Genomic DNA, 24,556 nt, shown 5'->3' on the forward strand with positions numbered 1-24,556 from the left:
TGGAAGCAAAAGTCCAGCTAGATCAGTAATTGGAATAAGTATAAATGAATTAAAGTTGCCTATTAAAAATTACAGACTCTAGGGGCGCCTGGGTGGCTCAGTTGGTTAAGTGTCCAACTTCGGCTCAGGTCATGATCTTACAGTTTGTGAGTTCGAGCCCTGCATCGGGCTCTGTGTTGACAGCTCAGAGCCAGGAGCCTGCTTCGGATTCTGTGTCTCCCTCTCTCTCTGTCCCTCTTCCGCTGTCTCTCCCTCTCTTTCTATCTCTCAAAAATAAATATTAATTTTTTTAATTATTGACTCTAGAATTGGATTTCTAAAAAAGTAGTTATATATGATATATGTGGTTTTCAAGAGGAATACGTAAATGAATGGCACAGAAAGATTGAAAGTAGAGAAAATGTATCCTAACGGTACCAATGAAAGCTATTATAGCAATAATATGAGGTAAAATAAAATTGAACATGAAAACGATGAACATACGATGTTAGAAACAATATGATGAGAAGATATTATAATCATGAACCTGTCCATTTCCAATCACATTGACTTCATACATCCACCAAAAATTGTCCAACAGACAAGGAGAATATAAGAGCTCCTTAATCATAAGGGAATATTTTAACACAGGATAAATGTGTGTTAAAAGTTGATAAGAACGCAGAAATTTGAACAATTGGAATTAAGCGTGATTTAATCAACATATCCAGAACTCTGCATTCAAGAAATGGAGCATACATTTATTAGAGCATACATGGAATGTTGTAAAAAATGTTGTAACAAATGACGTTTATTAGACTCCAACAAGTCTCAATGTGTTCCGAAGATTGATATAACATACAGGTAGCAAATCTATCTATCTATCTTTCTATCTATCTATCTATCTATCTATCTATATACATGCTTACAAGAATGCTTATTGAAGTGTTTTTAATAGTAGCTGCAAATTGGAAATCTCTATTGCCCGTGATTAAACTGAATGATCTAGATCTAGTGGTGTCAACATGCATAATTTTTCAGAACACAATATTGTGTAGAAAAACCAAGTCCAAGAGAGATATACAGTGTGGTACCATTTGTGTAAAATTAAAAAGAATACCACATATTATTCATGGATACAATTATATATAGTAAAAATATAGAATTATTATAAAGAAAGAATAAGCATTTGCCTTGAGAAGAAAGGAAAGGGAATGGAATTAGGGATAGAGGAGATCAAAGCATTTCCACTATAATTCTAATGTTTTCTGCCTTTTAAAAACCTAAAACAAATACAGCAGAATGTTAACATTGTTGAATTCTGAGTGCTGGGTACATAGCTACTTGCTGTATTACTCTCTGTTCTTTTCTGTTTGAAATATTTCATGATGAACAAAAGTTTGAGTTACTTGCCCAGGGAAACGGAGTTAGTATTTGGTATTTTAGTTTCAATATTTTGGTGTCCTTACTTTTTATTGTACAAGAGTTCTTAATGTTTATGATTTCCAACTGAATTCCTTCCATTTTTCTCAAGTTTATTTATATTTAAAGAGTGACTTGATTTTTGGTCTTCTACTCTTAAAGTTTATTCTTTGTTTGCATTCTTACTCACTTTTCTCCTTGGCTCCCAAGTGTTTTGGTCATGATTATTAAACAATAAAGAATCATAGAGTCATCCTTCATTAGGAGAACACTTAGTTGTAAGGACAAAATACAAATCTTCCCTTATCACTGACTCAACTCTGAATTAAGCTTGATTGCCATTCAGTGAGCATCGTAACAGGACTTCAGAAGAAAGCAAGTCTTCTTCTTTTACTTTTCAGTCAAATAACAATCACAGTTACTAAGAATCTATGATATAACCCAGTGCACTGTGTGAAATCTAGAGCACAGTGGAGGACCGAAGAAATATGGAACAAGGACTTTTCCTGCACTTAGAGAAGATGGCAGTCTTCCTTTGCTTATCTACAGAAAGCTAAATGCCTTCTTGTAGCATGGATAAAACAGAACTGGAAGGAACAAATGAAGCCTCAATTATCAGCGTTTTGAAAGAAAAGAAAAGTCTTTTTGCCACCAACAGCTGGCCTCAGAAACTCCATCCCTGACTCCCCAGACCGAGTTTAAGCCTCCTCCTCAGTGCTCCCTAGTTCAGGATTGGGAGTCAGGGAAGGTTCATCCTACAATGTTCTTTGTAGCTCTTACCATAGCCCTTAACATGCTAAGGGTCTGATTACTTAGCTGTTCCCTGCCTAGCTCTAAGCCCCATAAGGGTTGGGACTAAGTCTGCCTCGCCCTGTGTCCTATCCCGGCCTCACATATAGGAGATGCTCAATGCATGTTTGTTGAGAGAGGGAGGGAGTAAATGAAGCACACAGTGAACTCCTTGAGGGATGCAGCTGCATTTTCCTATACAATGAAATCGCCATGAAAATATGGGAAAAATTAAACTTACCAATAACAATGATAATAGTATTTCAGAGATATGCGCATCAGAAGTTGTCCATCGTTGTGAAGGTTTGCTTTTAATACTCTGCAGACATCTTTACTGGGGACAGGGGTGGAAAAGTGGGACAGGACCCAAACTCTTTAAAGTTTATTTGTTTTTTGAGAGAGACAGAGACAGAGAGACAGAGAGAAGCAGAGACAGAGGGAGGGAGAGAATCCCAAGCAGGCCTCACACTATCAGCACAGAGCCCAACACAGGGCTTGAACTCATGAACTGTGAGATCATGACCTGAGCTGAAACCAGAGCCACTTAACCTACTGAGCCACACAGGTGCCCCTTCAAACTTTTTATTAAAAAAAAAAAAAATAGGAATTAAAAGTAGGCTCTGAAAAAAATTAAGATTGAGATTTGAAACCCCTGGATTTATCATTTTATTCTGAAATTTCTAAGGAGAACCCAAGGTCCATCATCAGATGATGAGACGATCTCAGGCTATGGCATAGATGATAGGTGATGTACCATTCTTTCTGAAGCTGCAACCCCTTCCCTTTCTTTTCCATTTAATTCCTACTCAGCCCAAACTATCCATTTGCAGAGTGTAAGTGCTCTGGAGTTAGGGGTGGGTGGAACAAAAACCTGCCCCAGACCACTGCTTCACAAACCTGGCTGTGCAGAAGAATTACCTGTAGAGGTAGGTCAGATGCCAATTCCTGGGCCCCAGCCCCCACCCCCACCCCCAGCATCTGATTGAGTTGGTCTGGAATGGAGTCCAGTAATTTGCATTTCTACTCAACTCTGGGTGATGCCAAAGCTGTCCTCTGACTGCATTTTCTGTAGCTCATTTCTAGACCAATACTTCTCAAATTTCAATGCACGTTCAAATCCCTTGGGATCTTGTTAAAACACAGAGCTCGATTTCACAGATTTTGGGTAGGACTGACATTCTGCATTTCTAACAAACCCCAGGTGAGACCCTATGTGAGGTCAAGGCTGCTGGTTTGATGGAAGGACCAGGGGCACCGAATTCATCTGGACCTTTAGCTGCTTAGTGAATTTTCCTGCACGTGGACACCAGTCAGAGCAAAGACGGAGAAATGCTTTTATTAAAGAGAAAAGTCTTGCTATGAGAAATCTCAGGCAGTCCTATTATTTGCCCTTAACTCTTTCCTCCCTTTGAGAATTTTGGTTTTTTAGTGACTTTCCACTGAAAGCCCATTGTGAGTACAGAACTTTGAGAGAGATTACAGTTCTTTCTTTGGAATGTTTCTAATAATGACCCAGAGTGTTCATTTGTCTCCGAGTTTATGATATGTACACAGGGATGATTTTCTTCAAAGTTCTGAAATAACATTTGCCTCTGCAATTACCTGATTCTTGTGTAAAGGTTAATGGGCAAACATAATGTTCTCAGAGTGCATAGAAACTCAGGAATCAGTGTTTATAGTGCATTCTTTAATATCATATTCTTTCTTTCTAGACTATGGCATAGAAGGATAAAGTTATAAGAGCTCAATGCCAATCAGTATTTCCAAATTTAAGTAAAAATTATTTTGATGAAATTTTAGGGGGAGCAGGATTATATTTTGACCCCCCAATTTTATTTATACAACAGAGATGGAAGAAAATCAACAGACTATAATGTGCTTTTAGCACTTTGAAAGTTGGAAAAGCCATTTAGCTTGTAGAAGATTGTAAAAAATCTGTATCTTAGTTCCCCTATTTTAAAAAAGTGAGTTTATTGACTATGTTGGAAGATTCCTATGCAGAATTAGGGGCTAGTGGGGATCTGTGACCCCGAAGAATAGGGCCTTCTTAACAGTAACTATTTAGACCATGAACCAAGATCTAGCTAGTGATGAGGATCCAATTCTGGGCTTCTCCATTAGAGCTGCACAAGGGAGTCACTCTAGGGTTTTCTGGTACCCTGGCCACACGAAAGCCAATGAAGTCAGAAACACTGAAGCCTGCGACCCCTGGCATCGCTGAGACTTAACGTTCCCTGGCAATTTTAAGGTGCAGTGAGGTTTGAGAACCAGTGTTCCAGGGACCTGAGTCCTCTTCTACTTCTGAATTTCATTCTGTATTATAATCCTCTTGGATTATGATTCTGGCTTCTCTGAGTTTGCTCAGTCTGAGCCAGATTCACTGATCAGTGTTACATCTACCATTCCCTGCAGTTCTATGTTCTTCTTTTCCATTCATTAAACACATTTAGATTCTCCTCTGACTATTCATTTGAAGGCATCGTTTCTTCATAATTTCCACTAATGAAGTTCCATATTGGATTTTATTTTTGTGTGAAAGAAATACGTGTAGGTTTCTTATGTGTTGAAATGATATCTTTTAATGCATCCTCCTAAGAGGATGCTGAATTGAATGTGTGTTCTCATTTAATTATCCATGGTTTCTGGTCTCTAATTTAGTGCCTGACACGTAAAAGGTACTCAGCAAATATTTGTTGAACGTACAAGTCATTGATTCTTCTCTCTTCTTTAACTCTTATGCTCAAATAGTCAATCAGTTTCTGAATCATATTGATATAAGCTCTTAAACATATCTAAAATCTATTTTCTTGGTTGACTTAGTAACCATTGTTACCTTGGTGTAAATTATCATTATTTCTTTGTGTTTCCAGTTTCTATACCTCCTCCCTCAGCTGCATCCCTCTCCCGCAGTGAACACTAATACTGTCTCCACACCCTAGCCCCCACTGAGCAGCCAAAGAGGTTTTTAAAAATTATTTTTTTCACAGGGCGCCTGTGTGGCTTAGTCGGTTAAGCTTCTGACTTCAGCTCAGGTCATGATCTCATAGCTCGTGGGTTTGAGCCCCGCATAGGGCTCTATGCTGACAGCTCAGAGCCTGGAGCCTGCTTTGGATTCTGTGTCTCCCTCCCTTCCTCTCTCTCTCTTCCCCTCCCCTGTTCTTTCTTTCTCTTTCTCTCTCTCTCTCAAAACTAAACATTAAAAGAATTTTAAATGATTTTTTCAAATTTATTATTTTGATTTGTATCACATTAATACTTACACAATGCAGAACTTTTTAAAATAAAAATAAAGTGTACTATATTATCCCAGGAAATCTCTTTTTGTTTATATATTTTATTTGCTTTATATAGATTCTGTATTTTTTAAGTCTCATTTCTTCTACATTGACTGGTTGGTATTGTGAATTGGATCTTTTTGTAGAGTGTAGTTCCTAAGCAGTTACTGCTGGCATTTAGTAAAACAGTTTTTAGAGCTTCTCTTTTTCTGAAGTTTCCTAATTATAGACAATCACATAATTTGCATGAAAAGTATAATTTTCCTCTTTCCTTTCTAAAATCTTGTCTATTGTTTGTCTTTGTGTGTGATTTTATTTTTTTAAAAAGAGTTTTGTTTTGTTTGGTTTTTTTTGTTTTTTTTAAATTTTTTTTTTCAATGTTTATTTATTTTTGGGACAGAGAGAGACAGAGCATGAACAGGGGAGGGGCAGAGAGAGAGGGAGACACAGAATCGGAAACAGGCTCCAGTCTCTGAGCCATCAGCCCAGAGCCCGACGCGGGGCTCGAACTCACGGACCGCGAGATCGTGACCTGGCTGAAGTCGGACGCTTAACCGACTGCGCCACCCAGGCGCCCCAAAAAGATTTTTGTTTTTAAGTAATCTCTACAACCAACGTGGGGCTTGAACTCATGGCCCTGAGATCAAAAGTCACATGCTCTCCCGGCTAAGCCAGCCAGGTGTCCCATTCTTGTATAATTTTAGAAGGCATAACTTTAGAATATCATTACTTAATAATAGTATTGAAAAGCAGCCTTTGCTTTTGAATTTACTGACATACCTCTAATGTTTCATCACTAAGAATAATTCTGACTTCTTACATTGAGATAGACATCATTCGTTGTATTAAAGAAGCATTCTTTCGTTTCAGTTTTACCATATTTGTAAAGTTTTAAAACCCAGAATAAATGTATAATTTATGATATGTTGTATTTCATCTGTCAACATGAATACATAGTTATTCTTGTTTCATGTGCTAATGTGAAAATTATATCATTAAACATCTTGGTATCAAACCAACCTTGCATTTCTAAAACAAACACCACTCGGTTTAATATGTTATTCTTCTAATGTACTGTTGGGTTCTGTTTAATGATACAGTATTTTTTTGCCCTTATTTTTGTAAATAGATAGTCTGTAGTTCTACTGTCTGTGCTCTCTTTGTTGTATTTTGATAGGTCCTTCCTTGCGTATATGCAACCGCTCATGCCATATAAAATTGCATGTAATTCCCTAAGTAGGTACTGTCATTTCAGGACATAATGGCTATATGTGTTTCAAACTTATGCAAAACTGAGATCACTGGTCATTATTGGTCCCCCTTCAATGAAGTTTGCTCAATATATAGCTCACATTCTTAACTGGACTCATCATTCTCCCCTCTGCTGTTTGTCCTTTCTTTAATATCTCTATTATAAAGCTGATCATATGGCATAAAAATTCTTTTTATACCTGTTGCTCTCTATTTTATGTCTTTAAGGGTGGAGATTTTGATATCTTGTCTGTGTATCGGCACAATGCCTCTGTGTAGTAGGTGCTTCATAAATGCAATTTAGAGCAATGAGTGACTGAAGGGAACTCATACTTACATTTGCCTCACCTTACTGCAAGGCTTCCTGGGAAGTACTGTGAGTTGCTCTTAGTATGTCATAGAAAAGTCAGCACATATAACCTCGGTTGTGTTTCTATACAAGACCCCAAGTCACGTATTTAAGTTATTTGATCTGCTGTGTTACTTTAATGTGGCATTCATGGCAGGGGAGCATTATATTCAGACATAATGGAGGACAGGATGGTGGAGACAGGACTAGTCATTCTTTTGTTTTTCTTTCATGAAAATATGTCCAGTTAAATGTGAGTGGGAGCATTCTTCATCCCACAAATGTTTACTGAGCACCTTCTACATGCTAGCAACTGTGCTGGGAGCTGGTGAGTCAGCAGGAAATTAGACAGACAAGAGCCTTCACAAAGTTTACATCCTCATTGGGGAATGCAAACAAAACTAAACTAATAATCAATGAGATAGAGTAGAGTATGTGTGAGAGGGTGATGAAATGGAGATGGAAGATTTTTGTAGATACTGATGATCAGAGAAGGAACATCTGAGGACGTAGTCATTGCTCTGAAAGTTGAGAAGGTGCAAGCCACTCCTCCAGGACATTGGAAGATCATTTCAGCCAAAGTAGCATCGAGCATGGCATGTTTAAGGAATGGCGGGGAGTCTAGTCCCATCCAAAGGTAGCGAGCTAAGGCTGGAAGACAGAGATGAAAATGTAAAGCAGGAAGGGCTTAGATCGTCAGGGGCATGTGGACCACGATTAGGGTTTATGTTCATTATATTTTTAATGTGACAAGGCATCTGTGGTAACTTTTGATTAGAGGAGCGACGTGATTTATTTTATATTTTAAAAAGAACATTTGGCTGCTATGTGAGGAATGAGGAGTTTATGTTCCCCTAAGTATTATTATGAGAAGTGTTTGCACAAAACACATGAGTGGCTGCTGTGTCCGGAAGAAAGCATATGAAGATATCCGTGCTATCACTGGAAAGATATGGGGGAGAAATTAGAATTTTTCACTGCTGAGTCATAGTAAAGTCTTTTTTGACCACTCATTTTCCCTCATCCCTATCTTCTTCCCCAGTGCATGACTTTGAATCACTGTGTTAATACGAGCTATCCACTTTCCTCACCTTTTAACTTTCTTATTCCAATGCCTTACCAACTTCATAGCATCACTGACTGCCCCAGTATTAATCAGTCTTGTTGCTAGATTTTTATACAATCTTAAAAGAGATAGTTTATAGTTTTTTTAAGCCAAATTGCATCCTATGATTGACTGAGCAGCATTATTATGAGCCATTATAAAACAGTAGACGGCCCAGAGGTACTTGTGAAGGTGGCAATGAAACAAAGCAACCTTTAAATTGATTTAGCAAAACACTTAGTTACTATTTCATGCTAGGCAAAACAATAATAAATCTTCAAGGAGGAATCTTTCTAGGATATTATGAAAAATAAAACCAGCATAAACTCATTGGTTGCTGTCAGCACTCATTTTTATGGTGTTTACATGAACGTTGGTAACGGAGAATGAGATAATTTATTTGGGACTTTTGGCTGACGTTAGAACACATCAGTAGGGATGCTCTGCCTGTAGCCATGGTGTTAACTTTGTCTCACACACACAAAATCGCATTTTGTTTACTGAAAAACAAGGAACCCTCTTGGCTCAACGTATATCTCCCCTCTCCAGCGCCTGTTACACATTGTTAACCGGGTGTAGCCAGCTGGAGCTGGCTTGAAGTGGCTCTCTAGAGGCAGTTGTTAGACTCTCTTCCCAACACCATGCTTAGGGATCAGGGAAGTCATGTGGGGAGCCTGAAAGCAAATACACTGAGAGAATTTACACAACAGAAATTGGAATAGGCTATGCGTCAGGGGTTCTATTCTCCCCAACTCCCCAAGAGCCCGTTGCTAACCACTTACCATCCCTTCACTGCCTGGATGTTCTACTGGAAATTCCGCGTTGTTTAACTACAAACTCCTTGTCTTTCTTTCCTCTTGTTGCCGACAGTCTCTTCTCTTGCATTCTTTATTTGGTGACAGACTTTATAAACCCAGGCTCAAATCTCCAGAGGCATATGTGACCCTTTCTCTTACCTTTTGCCTGGCATGAGATCCCTTTAAAAATTCTACGGGGTATACCTTCTTCTATCCCATGGGTTTTATGTCTCCCCTCTGGTTCTACTGGCACCATCACCTTCTGCCCCCAAAATCCCTGCTTGTGTCTTTTTTGCTCTTGTAACCCCTCGTTGGGTCATCCTGAATAGGTGCTTGACCCCAGGGGTCACTTCATCAGCTCACTTTCCTGAGGTACGTTTTCTATTCTGTCCTTTGTCTGCTCAAACCTGTCAGTGACTCCCCTGATCTCCAAATAAGGTTCATGCTTCATAGCACAGCATACAAGGCAGTCCATTAAATGAGCACAACCTACCTTTCTGGTAATTTCCTAACACTTTTGTTCCTCCTCTTGATGATCAGGAATTTTCAAGCGGCACATGTGGCATTGCAAACAAAAGTATTTCTTACTTTTTTTCTTATTTCTTAAATAACGAGTTTTCTGAAAAGTTCTTCCTTCCTCTTTGGGTAAAACGAGCTCTTTCTTTTAAGATGTAACTCAAAGGAAACCTCCTCCTTGAAATCTTTTCTAGCTTCTTGCTCCCTACCCTCCTTGCCAGAATAATCTCTCCCCTTGCACTCCCCTGGTAATACTGTAATGCTTTTTATAGCACTCATTGATTTCCTCCTTTTATTACAATTTATTTTAGTACATTGTGTAGTTGGAGTAGAAACCCTATCTTTTTCATCTTGGCCTCTAACTTGGAGGTGAGCACAATGTCCTGCTCAGCAGAGATTTGTTGAAAGAATAAATAAAAGGGAAAGGAGGTTTATACTTAACTCGAATGCCCTTTAGCTGCTAGGTGTAAAGAAAATAAAAGCACAGGAAGTTAAAAAATGGCCTAATAGGCATATTTCTGGAAGTTCCCCAGAAGTTAACTTTCAAGGGGAACATTTTTACTTTTGGTAATGTGTTTGAGGAGGATATCATATGGAGGCTGGAATAGAATAGAACAATGTAACAGAAGGTAGAATCTGAACAAATGGGTGGAAGCTACAGAACACGTTTTCCTTTAATATATAAGAAAACTTCTTGAGAGATAGAAGGCTTCATTGTTTATCGCAGGAATGATACTCCTAAAAAGCTACTGAGCTATTATCACCGACATGATGCAGATGTATGACCATCTGTCAAGGATGTTATAAAAGGAATTCCTGCAGGAAGTAGATGTTCACTAAGGTCTTTTAAGACTCTCGATTCTATGGCTCTGTGACTGTTTATGAGTCATCCAGCCTATTGGTAGGACTTCTGAGCACTCACTGTCCTTTACCAAGATAGATTGCCATAGTGGCTGCTGTTAAGACGTACTATTCAGATGAGAAACTAAGCAGCCGAAATAGCTCAGCTGGGAGAGCGTTAGACTGGAGAAACTAAAATATTTAGGAAGAAAAGCATCTAGAAAAGCCTCACCCCTGCCCCACAAAAAAAGTGGTGTCTAAGTGTCAGGTCCTCTGACTCGGGGGAAAGTGTTCCACCACTAATTTTATTTAATTAAATTAAGGTTTAAGAAACCTGCTGTATTGTGTTTTTCTCCACAGGAGCTAAGGACCAATTTCTCCAGCACTCAATTTCTGGCTGATTAAAACTCTGGCTTAGTTTTATTTTAGTTCATTTGCCATGGGTCTCCAACGTCATGGATGAGATAGAGTGGAACTCTTATTCTCCAGAGGTGGGAATCTTGCCCCTCATCTGTAGTCCTTCCTCACCTGGAAACACCATTTGAAAATTTCGTTAAATTCTACCCCCTTCTCTGCTAGGTATTTGCACTGGGTTATTGATCTTTATTCAACTGCTGATTTAGAAGGTAGCCTTGATTTTTTTTTTACCCCTTACCCTACTCTGATTTGTATAAGCCAAAGGACTTGTGTGTGTGTGTGTGTGTGTGTGTGTGTGTGTGTGTGTGACTTTTTCCAGAAATTTTTTCAGGGATTTACTAGCAACTGTAAGTGAAGAGAAGGACAACGTTTCTCCTACATTCTTGACACCATCTTTACCTATTTTCTTCGTGACATTACTCTATCAGTTTCCTAATCCCTCCATCTCTTTAACTTCAACATCTTCTCTTGGACTTCTTTTTCCTTGGTGCAAAATGTTCAAGTCTCTTTGATCCTAACACACACACACACACACACACACACACACGAATGCACAAGAGCTGCCCCTGGCTTCCCTTCATTCTATCATCCCATTTATGTCCTCCTCTTTACTGCCAACCTACTGAAAGAATGGTCTTCACTCAATGTCTCATATATTTTCCTCCTTCAATACTTCTGTCTCTGCCCCATGAAACTATTCCTACTAAGAACATCACTGACCTCTTAGTTACCTAATCCAGTGGCCTGTTTCCAGATCTTCTTCCCCTTGGCCGTTGGTTGTACTTAAACCCATGGGATGGTCACTCCTCCTTGAAACTTTTTCAGGCCATTTAACCATCTCATTCTCATTGTCGTCTTAGAATTCACTTTATCTTGCCTTGCCTGTATAAACATCTATAAATGATTCACTCAGAAAAACAGGTTTGGAGCCTTAACTCTTGACCAGGGCTGGTGAAAGATGGCAAATAAAACCTGCCCTCCCTGGAGGGAGGATAGAGATGTGGATGGAGTGAGGGATAAATCAGACAAGAACATAGTTGCAGGCTGTGACCTGGGTCACTCAAGAACACCATGAGAATGTTTAATAGCAACCCCACTAGTTTGGGGATCTCAGAAGCCTGCCCTGAGAAAGCTATTGGCCTGCATATTGAAGGAGAAGTAGGTTCTAACCAGGAGAAAGGGTGGGGGAAACAGCATGTGTTGTATTAGGCAGTGTGTTGTAGGAAAAAGAACATGGACCTAGCTTTGTCACTTGCTACCAGTGTGGCGTTTAAAAAAAACTCTGTGATCTCTCTGGGTTTAAGTTCCCTCTTCCGTTAAAAATTTTGCAGTCGAAATTATATGTGCTTATATAAGCAACACACCTGGCATACAGCAGGCACTGAGGAAATGTTGCCTTACCCCACTTCTTCCACTTTCAGGGCTATGAATATTCCGGGGCTTTCAAAGCAATATTCTCAGTTGCTTCTAGGAAACAGGCCTCACTTTCCATCTCTCTGGGGTTTATATGAGGATGCTATCATTCTAGCAGAGGGTGGGAAGCTGCAAGAAGGTGGTTGGCCCATGGTGTTTATGGTTTGGGTTTGGGGAATGTCTGGTTTCTGAATCTCTTTTCCATGATTTGAGAATGGCCACGCGCCATCCCCCGTTGATGAGGGTGCGGTGGGCCCCTCAAGAATAATTCTCCTCTTAGGTCTTATGGACTGAGTTTTCCCTATACAGCCAAGCTGCACAGAGTATGGAGCACAAAAAACCCCCGTCCCAGCGCAGTGATTGGATGTGAATACTGGTTTGCTGTGGAGCCCAAAGCAGGAAGATGCTTGATGAAAGGCACCCAGCATCTGAAAAAGTTCACCGCAGCGATGCATCCTCTGGGGGGCGTGGCCACCACTGCTGCCCTTTTATTAACGCACGTAGTGGAGGGTTTGTGGACTTGGCAAGCCTCCACTGCCTAATGTGAACAAGGCCTCTGGAAAGATCGGCCCCTTTGAAGCATCTGGGCTGGTGGTGGCTGCTGCATATGGCTGGGGCGTGGCCTCCAGATGCTGGGCGCCTTCACTTCCTTGGATTTTCCTCACTGCCAACTTGTGACGGCGCGCTCCCACTCATACCCCTCAGCAGGCAGCCGTGGTCTAGACCCGCAGACCTGTCCCGGCACGCTGGGCCACCAATGGCAAGATTTCACAGAGGACTGCTGAGGCTGGGAGTCCCCGAGGATGGCGCTGAGGGGGATGCCACCCTGGAATGAGAGAAAAAAACAAAGCTCCACTTACGCACCCTTCTCCCTTTGCTCTTCGGCGGGGCAAAGCTAGGAGACCCTGGTTTCTGCCTGGCGCCCACCGCTAGCCCGCATCCGGCTGTGCGGATGAATTTCTCTCTCCTCTGTCACAGCCGGACAGTCTGTTTTCTCACTTGACTTTTCTTGAGAACACTCTGAGCGATGATGCGGGGGAAACCGGCCTAGAAAGGGGGAAGGCTGTGCCCCAAGTAACCCAGGCGGCGTTTCCCACAAGTGTGGGAACTCCGCAGCGCTTTTTGCTGCCCCTTGCTGCCTCCCTCTGCGGACTCCCTGATGGCCTGTCCTGTGGGAGCACTTTCCTCTTCCCCAGGGTCCAGAGATGAGCAGGGTGCCCTGGGAGCACGGCTGAAAGAGGAGCTCCCCCTAGAGTGCCGTCCCGCACCCACAGGAGCCCCAGACTGAGCCTCCTTAGTCCTGCCGCCTGTGGTCTTGCCCAGTCTCGCCCTGCCCTCCCCATGACTCTGTGAAAGTCCCAAGCTGAAGGCAGGGTCTTCTTTCCTTCTGCATTTCCACAGAGCCCGGCCTGTGTTTTTGCACACGGCAGACAGTGTTTGTGAAGCTGAATGGAACGATTTCAAAGGTGATGTGTGTCTATGTCGGGGGTAGAAATAAGAATGAGGTGGGCTTGCCTCACAGAAGAGATATTGAGACTTTATTTTCTCTTTTGTTTTTAATGTTCTTTATTTTTGAGAGACAGTGAGAGAGCATGAGTGGGGGAGGAATAAAGAGGGGGGGGGCGGACAGAGGATCTGAAGCAGGCTCTGCGCTGACAGCAGGGAGCCCAATGTGGGCTCATGACCCTAACCAAAGTTGGACGCTCAACAGACCGAGCCACTCAGGCGCTGGGAGATTTTTCTCAGTAAAGAGCGACCTCTCTTTCTGGAAGATCTTCCAAGTGTGAATATCACCTAGTGTTAAGGCTGGCTGAGGGCTGGGCAAGTTCATATTTAGGTAGAGTCCTAGAATGCCAGTACTACAGTGATTCCACCATTTTACTAATTAAGAAGCAGGCACATGGCTGGACATTGTCAACACGCTGCGCTTTTGGCCTCTGATTGTGTTACCACCTCAGATGTGGTACCTCCTGCTTAGGTGCAGGGTCGGGTGCTCTTTTGTATTTGAGATTCTTTGCAAAAACAGAGTATGTGAAGCTAGATCCAGTGCATGGGTAAAGTGAGATTTTGCAAAAAGTACAAACGCTGAGATTTTTCCCACCAACGCACCACCTCACCTGCCCTCTGGCAGGGAGTGCCTCAGCTCTTCTAGCCTCTGTGGCAGAAAACCAGGAGACTTTTAGATTATGTGGGGATTTAGTCCACCAGCCAGCCTCACAGTTGTTTTACAGTGAACGTGACAGTGATGAGTTGAACATGTTTAAGGGAAAAGTAATCGGTTTTCTGACGAGCAGCCATTTTTATGTTCTGCTTTATCAGTCAGCCTCCCCCTCAAAAAAAGTAGAGTAAGAAGCAAACGTTGGAATAAGAATTAAGGTTACTTGGCACTCTAACTCTCAGCCACTAGAGGGGGGTAGTGACCAGGCTTCCTCTCTCCCTGGCTGGATTGTTAGACGTCTTTGCCCAAACTGAAGTAATGAGTTATCCCTGGGAGAGTGACAACCTAGCAAATGTTTGCTAATCATGGTCATCTTTTCCCTCTGTGGAGCCAGTGTTTCATACTCTAGCAAAAATATCTCATTTTTTCCCAAGAGGAGTGTTTTCTAACCATGTTAGTCTGTCCAGCAAATAGCAGGATGGTGCACACACCTTCCCCAGCCATAAGGTACAAGAAAACTTAACTATGAGCCGTGGGGAATATATTCTCCACAGATGGTCTTATAGATGGCTTTATCAAAGGAGGAAATATTTCAGGCTCCAGAACATGCACGATGATTGTTTGGTCTCTGCTCAGAGCAAGTGTAAGGGATTCCTGTTAAAATTGGCATCTATGGAAAATCATAAGCATTGCTATCTTTAAAGGGAGTCTCTGTGCCTGCTGTGTTAGCCACAAAGCAATCTCTAGCTTTAGAAAGGTGTCCAAGGCAGAGGACCATTTCTGGAACTCCTATGCCACCCTAGTATCTGCCAGGCAGGTAGCACCTTTTGCCTCCTGGGGAATATAACCTTGGAGAGTTAAAGCAATCAATATTTTTCAGTATCTAGAGTGTGTAAATTAGGTAAAAAATGTAGAGTCCCTAGGTTTTAAACCGGAACTACATACATATAAGTAGGCAATGTATACGTGACAAGAACAGAGTGCAGGCAATCAAGAAAAGGGGTTCATTGTGAATAATTATGAAAGCAGTTCAGTAGGTTTTTCCCTGTTACTTTGGTAGTCGGATTTTTATTCTTGTCAAGGCAGAAAGAGCAAACGGCCAAGGCCGATGGGGGAGCTCGGGAAGATAACTGAGAAGTCATCACGGGCACAAGCACACTACTGATTCTGTGTGGCACCTATGAGTGTCACACCTACGAGTAAGGTTGGAAATTATGAGGATTTGGATCCCTAGAAGAAAGAAATGGTTTTTTTTTTTTGTTTTGTTTTTTTTGTTTTTTTGTTTTTTTGAGACAGAGAGAGACAGAGCATGAATGGGGGAGGGGCAGAGCGAGAGGGAGACAGAGAATCGGAAGCAGGCTCCAGGCTCTGAGCCATCAGCCCAGAGTTTGACGCGGGGCTCGAACCTACGGACTGTGAGATCATGACCCGAGCCGAAGTCGGACGCTCAACCGACTGAGCCACCCAGGTGCCCCGAAAGAAATGTTTTAACAACAGACCTGATGTGCTGCCTTGTGAGGAAACGTGGTCTTCAGAAACAGGTTGTGTGACTGTCATGGGCTTTTTGTCTTGTCTCATTTTTTAGTATTCGAGGTTGGACCACATAAGCATCAAATCTGAGATCTGGTGATTTGGAAACTCTGCTTTTAATCAGGCTTCTCCTTTTTCCTGAAATTCCCTTTTGCTCATTCTGTAATGAAGCAAAATTCTACACTTCCTTCACGACCCAGTTCCCATGTCTCTCCTACTCTGCAAAGACTTCTAGACACCCTTACCCACCCCCATGGAATTAGTCTTCAGTATCCCATTGCACTGACTTCTGGCCCAGAATACCCTTTATGTCATTTGGAGTTGGAAGGTGCATCCCTCTGTTCACGTCTGTGCCTCCGTCTGAACAAACAGGGCTCGGTGAGTTCATTCTTCTTCGCACTTAGGAGTGGAATAAAGGTATAATGTATGTGGGTCTGTGTGGGAGATCTAATGAGGCTGGATTGCAGATAAGTTCAGTATCCACAACCAGAGAAACAGGTAGACTCCCAGATTCTCCTGCCCCGTCTCCTTAGATCGAGTTTGTAAAATAAATAAGCTCATCCAGAAATACCTGGCCTTGCTGTGCTATCCTGGAAACCTAGGCAACCATAGAGCCAATAGCTAAGCCAATATTTGATATCAGATATTCTCACCAATATTTAAGCCACCATGATGTCAAACTATGGCTGGCTCAGGGAGGATCTGGAAGGAGCAGTACAGACTCCCTACCAGCTGGCTCTGCAGGTTTGCCCCACGCTTATTAACAACTCAATAAAGCAACCTCATGTGTACCATTGTTGAATCTTTTGGCCCTATTTTTTTTATGTCAAAATGCTGTTTTTATGTGAATTGTTGAGGGTGCCCATGTAGTATTGAGAAGAGCAGATGTAGGCACTAGAAAGCCAGGGATGAAGTTATTTCCTTAGGTCTAATGTGGCATGGCTATCCCTTCTTATGGCTACCTCCTCTAGTAACTTTCATGCAATTCAGGTTAGGGAGGTTGGGGCAGAATTTCAAGGATTAAAGTATAAGTGAATTTATTAATAGTCTCTATTGATAGTCTCTTGGTAGTTAAACACACTTCTGTCCACCCAGCCAGGACTATTTCCTGAATTCTCTCCCTTCCCCTTTTCCCAGGGATACCCAGGCACTAACCAACCTGAGATGCTTTCGCCTGATTCTGTGAACTTCCTAGATACATGGAGCAAGGAAAGCCATATGACCCCAGTGTGGTGTTCTAGTGATCGTCCAGATGTAGCCATGTTCTACTGTTGTTCTCAGGAACGCTGATTTCCAAATAGAACAACGTAGTGCAGCCAAAGACCCTTCCTGGTGGCAGAGGGGAGAGCCAAAGCTCTGCCTCTGGCTCCCAGATGGTGCTGGCCATGGCACCTCTTGGCTTGCCCTTCTGTTCTCCCAGAAGCAGCATGGAGAGTTCCCAATGGTTAATCTATCTGTTTTTCAAAACTCTGGGTAGCTTACCTCTCTCTGACAGGGGTGGCCTTCATGCCAGAAAAAGCAGAGGGAAAACTACTCGGTCTGCTGTTGCTAGGAGGCAGAGAGATGTTTGATGTTTTGATTTTAGCAGTATTGGAGGCTTGCCTTTTTAATAACACGAAGAGCTATAGGTTGTTCTTATGATATTGAATATATGCTTTTCTGAAAGTGTGTCATGAAGGCAGACTTCTCTGATCAAATTCTTTATTCTGCCATTCATTAAATTAAAAAGAAAATCCCCTGGGATACAGCAGAGGAGTGTAAGAAGTTGAAAATGAAAATGCAAGGTTCCTGTGGAAGCAGCTTAGTTCAGAGGTTGCTATGGTGAGCAGCCCCAGGTGGAGGGCTGGGATAGGCACTGGCCAAGGACTGGGGCAAGGGTGGAATTCACGCTCTTCAAATATCAGTGTCCAACTGTGGCCCTGTGGAAGCTGGGCAGAAGTTATCAGACTGTTATTCACTCTTTGGGTGATTTACCGCATATTTACTGAGCTGCCTGTTCAAAGCACTGTTTGGCTGGATGAACGAGATACAGTTCCCCCGCACAGAGGAAGTGGTAATTGGGATTCAGAGGGTATGTGCTAGGATAAAGATGTAGAGGGGATAGGACCCAATAGGAAGGGGCTAACTTTTCTTGGGCCAGTCAGGAAGCGCCATGGAGCAGCTGAACTGAATGTTAAAGGATAGACATCAGATTCTTCCAGTGGGGAAGAGAAGGAAGCACATTCAAGGCAGGAATGGCTAGGTGGAAGGAAGCCTGAGGGTTAATGAGACATTGCCTATGCCCAGGTAAAAGAATGGGTGGGGAGGAAAAAGGGATGATCTAGATCGCCAGGGACCTTGAATTTGAACTTTCTCTGTAGGTGCCCAGTAAGAGTAGGAGTGAGCGTGATCTTGGTATCACTACATCTACAAACCTCTCTGAGGAGAGCAGGAATGGTTTCCCAACACAGATGGAGCTGCACCATCCATTAGAACCTTCTGCCCTGACGGAACTTGTGTAGATCAGCACCGTCCAGCATGGTGGCCACTAGCTACACATGGCCATTGAACACTTGAAACGTGACTAAGGAAGTGAATTGAAAATTTTATTTCCTCGTAGTTAATGTAAATTTCCACTTAAACAGCTCCGTGTGGCTAGTGGCTTCTTTCTAGAGCTTTGCACGAGGCAGTGGTTGTGACCTAATGGAGGGGAGAAGATGATGCAAGCTTCCCTGCAGGTAAATTATGATAAGCTGGGTCTCAGGGAGGGAACTGACCCCAGGTGGGTTCTGACAGTATTGTGTTGGACGCAGTGAGGAGAGGCCTTTGAAGAGTCTTATTGAGACATGACAACCGTACATGAAATAATTAGAGAAGGGGGCAGCTGGTGTGTGACAAAGTGCTGCCCGGCACGGCACCAGTTCGGGAGCACCCTGCCGTGCCCCTTGGCATCCTGTCTCCATGTCGCTGCATTGCACAGCTACGTGTGCCCCAAGGAACAAGAATCCTGCCTGTACCTCTCTGCTGTCAGGAAAGGTGCCAGGAGCAGGGTGGATAAATCAGAACATCATTTCTAGATACATTCATAAGCTCCTGTGACAGAAAGCCTGCTTTAAAGGGCTTGCATAGGCGGGCCTTTATTCTGTATTACCTGTAGAGCTTTCCTGGAAAAGCTCTATTGTAATGCAACCTGTGTTTTCCCCCTGGAGCACCGGGCAGCTGTGTTTCCTGACCAGGAGCTCAACATCGAACAGAACATAACTGGGACAGAATAATGCCATGAAAGCAGGGAAACCAAAGCCATAAATCTTACTAACTACTAAGAGTGATAAAATTCTCCTACACATCCTATAACATGAATATAAATGCGCAGTATTGGTGCACACGGACTAGGGGAAGAGCAACAATCTTCCATTAACATATAAAAATTCAATTCCACTGTGTCATAAATTAGATTTTTTCTCATACTGAACTATTAAGTGTGATAAACGCAAATTGAACACTTGAATAACAATTGCTTTGCCCAACCCTGAAATTTGAAGTGCATTTGAGGATGCTTGCTTCTCTTAATAAGTTCCTTCTTCTTAATAAATTCCTTCCAGCAGAAGCATACCTAATTATCCCATTATCCATTCCATCCATCTGGATGTCAAGTCCATAGCATCAGTAGACCAATGAGGTGGGAGTCTGAGAATAACACACGGTGAATAGAATCAACACCTGAGTCGGAGGCACAGACCAATACAGACTGGAAAATGTTAGCTGGAGAAATATTCAGCAACTAAGACCTACAAATGGATATTTTAATTTCCTCCCATTCCTTATTCTTTATTTTCTCACTCTAGTCCGTAAATTCTGATTGAAATATTAATATGTCTCATGTTACTCTTTTTGTTGATTTATCATTTTAGAAAAGTGATATGTGTTTATTATAGAAAATTCGGATATGAAGAAAATAAAAACAGCCACAATTCTACCACTTAGAGACCGCTGTGAACATTTGGTCGTATCTGTTTTCAGTTACTTTTGTTTTCTTACTTGTTTTCACGCAATACTGAAACACAGTTTTGCTCTTTTTCAGTCAATATTTCCTCCGTGTTTCCTCATATCTTAAAATGTATTTCCAGAACATCATTGCAATGTCTGCAGGATATAGAGGTCACCCTAATGTATTTAACTAGGCCTCTATTATAGGCAATTTAGGCAATATATAGGCAATTTATTACAGGCCATCTTCCTGCCTTCCTTTTTATTTCAAATAGCATTATGATGAAAACCCCCGTCTATAGAATCTTTGTCCACATGCATTACTATTTTCTTGGGTGCGGAATTTCCCTGCCAAAGGGAGGAACTTTCTTAGGGCTATTTATAAGTATTGCCCAATTGTCCCCTAGAAAGATCTTCTAATGCAGTCGTCGTTATTACTATGGGTGTTGAGATGAGAAGGCCCTGAAGTACAGTCCTGGTTTTGCAGATCCAGATCTGTCATCAGCCGTGTGACCTTGAGCAAGCCAACACCTCCAAGCTGCAGTCTCCCCAGATGTTAAGTGAGCCAGTAATAAGACCTGCCTCACGTCCCATTGCCGTGTGGACTAGATGAGACAGTCCGCGTAAGAGCTGACGACGGCAAAATGCCCGATGTGAGAGCTAACAATTACATACTCTGCCCACCGAGTAGGGACCATCTATTTCTCCATTCTTTCACAAACCCTGGGTACAATTTTGTGTATAAAACTCATCAGCTTGACAAGTGAAAAAAAGACATCTTGTAGTTTTAACTTCCGTGACAAAACACATCTCTCAAGCCTTTAAATATATGTGAAATATTTCAAGCGATGGGTGGCTTTGACACATGCTTTTTCCTCAAATGTTGTTCCTCATGAGTGCCAAGTAATAGAATAAGCTCGAGTCGTCCTTAGTTTTAAAGGGCAGATACATTGTTCACTGCATCTGCGTAGTGAGTGGCATATTGTGGAGGTGGAATACTTATATGCAGTGATTAGTAAATGTGTGCTTCAACATTAAATGCGTGCCTACCTCATTTTCTCCCAACAGTCTTGATGAATTGGATGTAGCTGCCCGCAATTTATTTTAAATTGTATAAATAGCTTCCTAAGACAACTGGTAGAAATAAAAAAGAAGGAAAACATTCACTTCCCTCACCCAAACTAAATTTTGTTTACTGTCCATACAATTTTACAGAGTCACGTTAGATGCTTTTTCAAATCGGGGGACACGTTTCCTCGTGTGGAGACCACCTCCTTCCCACACAAGGACCGTCATTCCACCAGGCCCCCTCGGCGCCCGCTCTATCCACGTCACATCAGTGGGAGCCATGCCAGAGAAAGGGACCCGCACCCTATGGGCCAGGGAAGAGGGTGGATGACAGAAGTCCTGGGAGTGAAGCAGAGGTGGGCTGAGAGGTCAGCACCAGCAGCCCAAATGTGGCCGTAATGTGAAGTCTGCGCCGGAATGTGACGGGTGTGGGTTGGTCTGAAATAAAAATCAAAACAACAAAGGCAATCGCAATCGTGGTGTTCAGGAGGGTTCATAGTCAGACATTTAGAGGCCATCGTCATTTTAAGAACAGGCTTTCGTTTGCCTTTGTCAGAAGCCTGGAGGCTCTGCACAAATTTAAAGGCACAGCGCGGTGTCGGGTACCAGAAAGGGTTTTCTAGTGAGCAGGATTCCATGGGATTTCTGTAATGCACGTGGGAGGAGGTATGAAGATACGCAGTCTTGATTATGCCAGAGAAGAGAGAGATCTGTTTTCCTGTCCTGTATCAGTCATCGAATAATTTTCTGTCTTAAGTCATCAGTCACCAAATAATCTCTCACTTGATAACATGGAGAAGGCTCCTTAGGTTTCAGTTCTGTTCCTCTTTTGTCCCTGTTAGTTCATATTTCCAAGGCTATGTCTTCGAGAGTTGGGCTGTAATACCTTTGCAGGGAGACGGTGAGTCTATTGATTCTTTAATATGGTTTCTGCCATTTAATTCTTGTTGGGAGCAGGCAGCGCTCCAGCCCTTACACACAGCTAGCTGGACGTTCTCTGTAATCAGATGTGTACACACGTCCCATGCCAAGAGAAAATGCTGGCATATTCACAGTGGATTATCATATTCTGGTCACTTTTCAAGATCATCCGTGATGTTTGTAATCTTGAGTATTATTATTAATTGCTTTTGCTTTCAGCCTTGAATTTGGTTCTGCAAGGAAGAGGTTTTGCTGGCAAGGGTTATGAAAAAAATAAGGGCAGCTTCACGTTCTTAATCTTGAGGGCTTCTTGCATTACTGTTAAGTCAGAATTGTTAGGGAGTAAACTTGCTGGAAGGTGAAGATGAAGGTGGTCCTGTGGAATAACAGGAAGAGCAGTAGTCTCAGGGGATGTGATTTAGTCCACCCTTTTGCCTCTTTTTAACGTGACTTTGGACCCGTGTATTCATTTGTAAAATGACCTGTTTATTTACAAAATAGGGACTGTGCTTTGTCCCGTGTAGCACTCAGTGACAGACTGCATGTGGAAGCATTTTGTAAACGATAATACTGCACACCAATGTAAGGTCATCACTGTGTCTTTGCGGTCGACACGCTTGAAAATTTGTTGGTTTATGTTGAAGCCTATTTCAGTTCTCTTCATGTCCTGGCCCATCATTTCCACATTTGAACTTAAGCTAGGGTCACTTGGGTGGCTCAGTCAGTTGGGCGTCTGACTTCAACTCAGGTCATGACCTCACGGTGTGTGAGTTCGAGTCCCACGTCGGGCTCTGTGCTGACAGCTCAGAGCCTGGAACCTGCTTCTAATTCTGTGTCTCCCTCTCTCTCTGCCCCTCCCCCACTCATGCTCTATCTCTGTCTCTCTCAAAAATAAATAAACATTAAAAAAAATTAAACTTAAGCTATGAAGGCCTTGGCTCAACCTTCTTTATCTTTCAGTCTAATTCGAGGCCTGGACGTTTTGCTTTATTTGGAATTTGTCACCCCACATTCTAAAGAATGAGCATCAGTATTTCTCAAGAGACTAAGATTCTAAGATATTGCCAAAGCGAATCTTAATTGTATGTCTTCAGAAAGCCCTGGGATCTTATACTTTTATCGTACTGGGCACTATTTTGGTTATATTGTAGTAGAAACTATTATTCTTGTATTAGAGCTATTCACAAAATGGCAGCACTTTGAGTGATGACTGTAGTCTAAGAGCTGCCTTTCCAACATGGCAATCGCTAGACATATTGATTATTTGCATCCCAGTCAATTAAGATTAAATCAAATAAAAAATTTGGTTCCTCACACACACTAGATACATCCCAAGTGCTCAACAGCCAGATATGGGTCATGGAGACTACTTTGGACAGTGGAGATTATAGCACATTTCCGTCTTTGCAGAAAGTTCTACTGGACAATCCTCTAGAAGAAAGGGAACCTAATATCACCTTCTTCAGAGGTACCCAGTAAGGTTTCATGGAGAACTTTTATGCCATTTTTAGATTTCCAACCTAAATTAGCAAACTTTCATGGCCAATCAATGTTTGACATCCCACTTACCTACCCTTTCCTGCAAGTCACGTTTAGGGTGTTTGATAATTTGATATTTTTACATGTTCATTTCTTTCTGTTGGGTTCCTTAGGTCCTGTGTGACAGACATGTGTGAATGTCCAGTCCATAAAAACTGTTACTGCGAGTCATTTCTGGCATATACCCGGGCCTGCCAGAGAGAAGGCATCAGTGTCCACTGGGAGCCTCAGCAGAACTGTGCAGGTGAGAAATTCCTGGTGGACCCATCCATCAGAAGTTCACTACAATCCCCAAAATAGCAATGAAAGAGACTCGCTGATACAAATGGCCACATTCCCCCTTGGCCAAAGGGAAATTCCATCAATAGTCCAACTGGATTGCAACTTGATAAAACACAAGGGCTTCCCACTAGGCAGGATAGAAAGCACTTAAGAGAAATGCTTTGTGACAAGCACATTTGAACAATGTAAGGATTTCCACTGTTGCAAAATCCTCTCAACCTCAAGCTATCAGCTGGATGTACTTACCACACGGACAATCACAGCTGTGGCTAAGGTTATATGTGGCGCAAAGAATATTCATGATTACAGTCATTTAAGGTCTTCAGGATAAGTGTGTGTGTGTGTGTGTGTGTGTGTGTGTTTGTGTGAGAAAGGGAGAGATTGTTAAACCCTAGCAGAATATTCTTTTGCCTCTGAGAGATAGATTTTTATAATACTTGTTATAGTCCTTTGATCTCAGGTAAGTTAATTAGCTTATTGGATATCTGTAAAATGGACTTCTTTGTTCATTCAAGAAATATTTCTTACAAAGTGTCTACGTGCTGGGCATTGTGCTGAACACAGTGAGTACTCTGGTAGCTTAAGAGACGAAGCCCTTGTCATTGAGGTGCTGGCAGTCCAAAAGGAGAACCAGGTGAAAATAGTAACTCTACAAGAAAATACTGGCTAAGTATGTTAAGTGTGATGTAGGAAACAAACAAGGCAGAGCAACAAAAGACAAATGGAGAGGGAATGGGTGGCTATTTAGATGGTGACAAGGGAGGGCTTCTCTGTGGTGATGATAGGAGCCTTGAAGGATTGAAGGGAGTTAGGGCAAGAATTCTATGCAGAAGAAACATATTTTATGATCATAAAGCAGGAATAAAATAGCATGCTCTCGAACTGGAAGGGAGTCAGTGTGGCTCAAGCATGGTGGGCAGGGGAAAGAAGCATAAAATG

At 42.1% G+C, this 24,556-nt stretch overlaps 1 protein-coding gene across 2 annotated transcripts in view; it reads left to right on the forward strand.

Moving 5' to 3' along the window:
• BMPER (BMP binding endothelial regulator) overlaps positions 1 to 24,556 on the forward strand; it is a 249,783-nt gene that overhangs the window by 213,285 nt on the left and 11,942 nt on the right. For both annotated transcript variants that reach the window (XM_047849098.1, XM_047849097.1), the window contains exon 14: positions 23,449 to 23,579. In XM_047849098.1, the coding sequence (XP_047705054.1) occupies positions 23,449 to 23,579 (131 nt within the window). The remainder of the gene's footprint in view (positions 1 to 23,448; positions 23,580 to 24,556) is intronic.

This window comes from Prionailurus viverrinus, chromosome A2, assembly GCF_022837055.1.
Source record: "Prionailurus viverrinus isolate Anna chromosome A2, UM_Priviv_1.0, whole genome shotgun sequence".
In the NCBI taxonomy this organism is placed as follows: domain Eukaryota; kingdom Metazoa; phylum Chordata; class Mammalia; order Carnivora; family Felidae; genus Prionailurus; species Prionailurus viverrinus.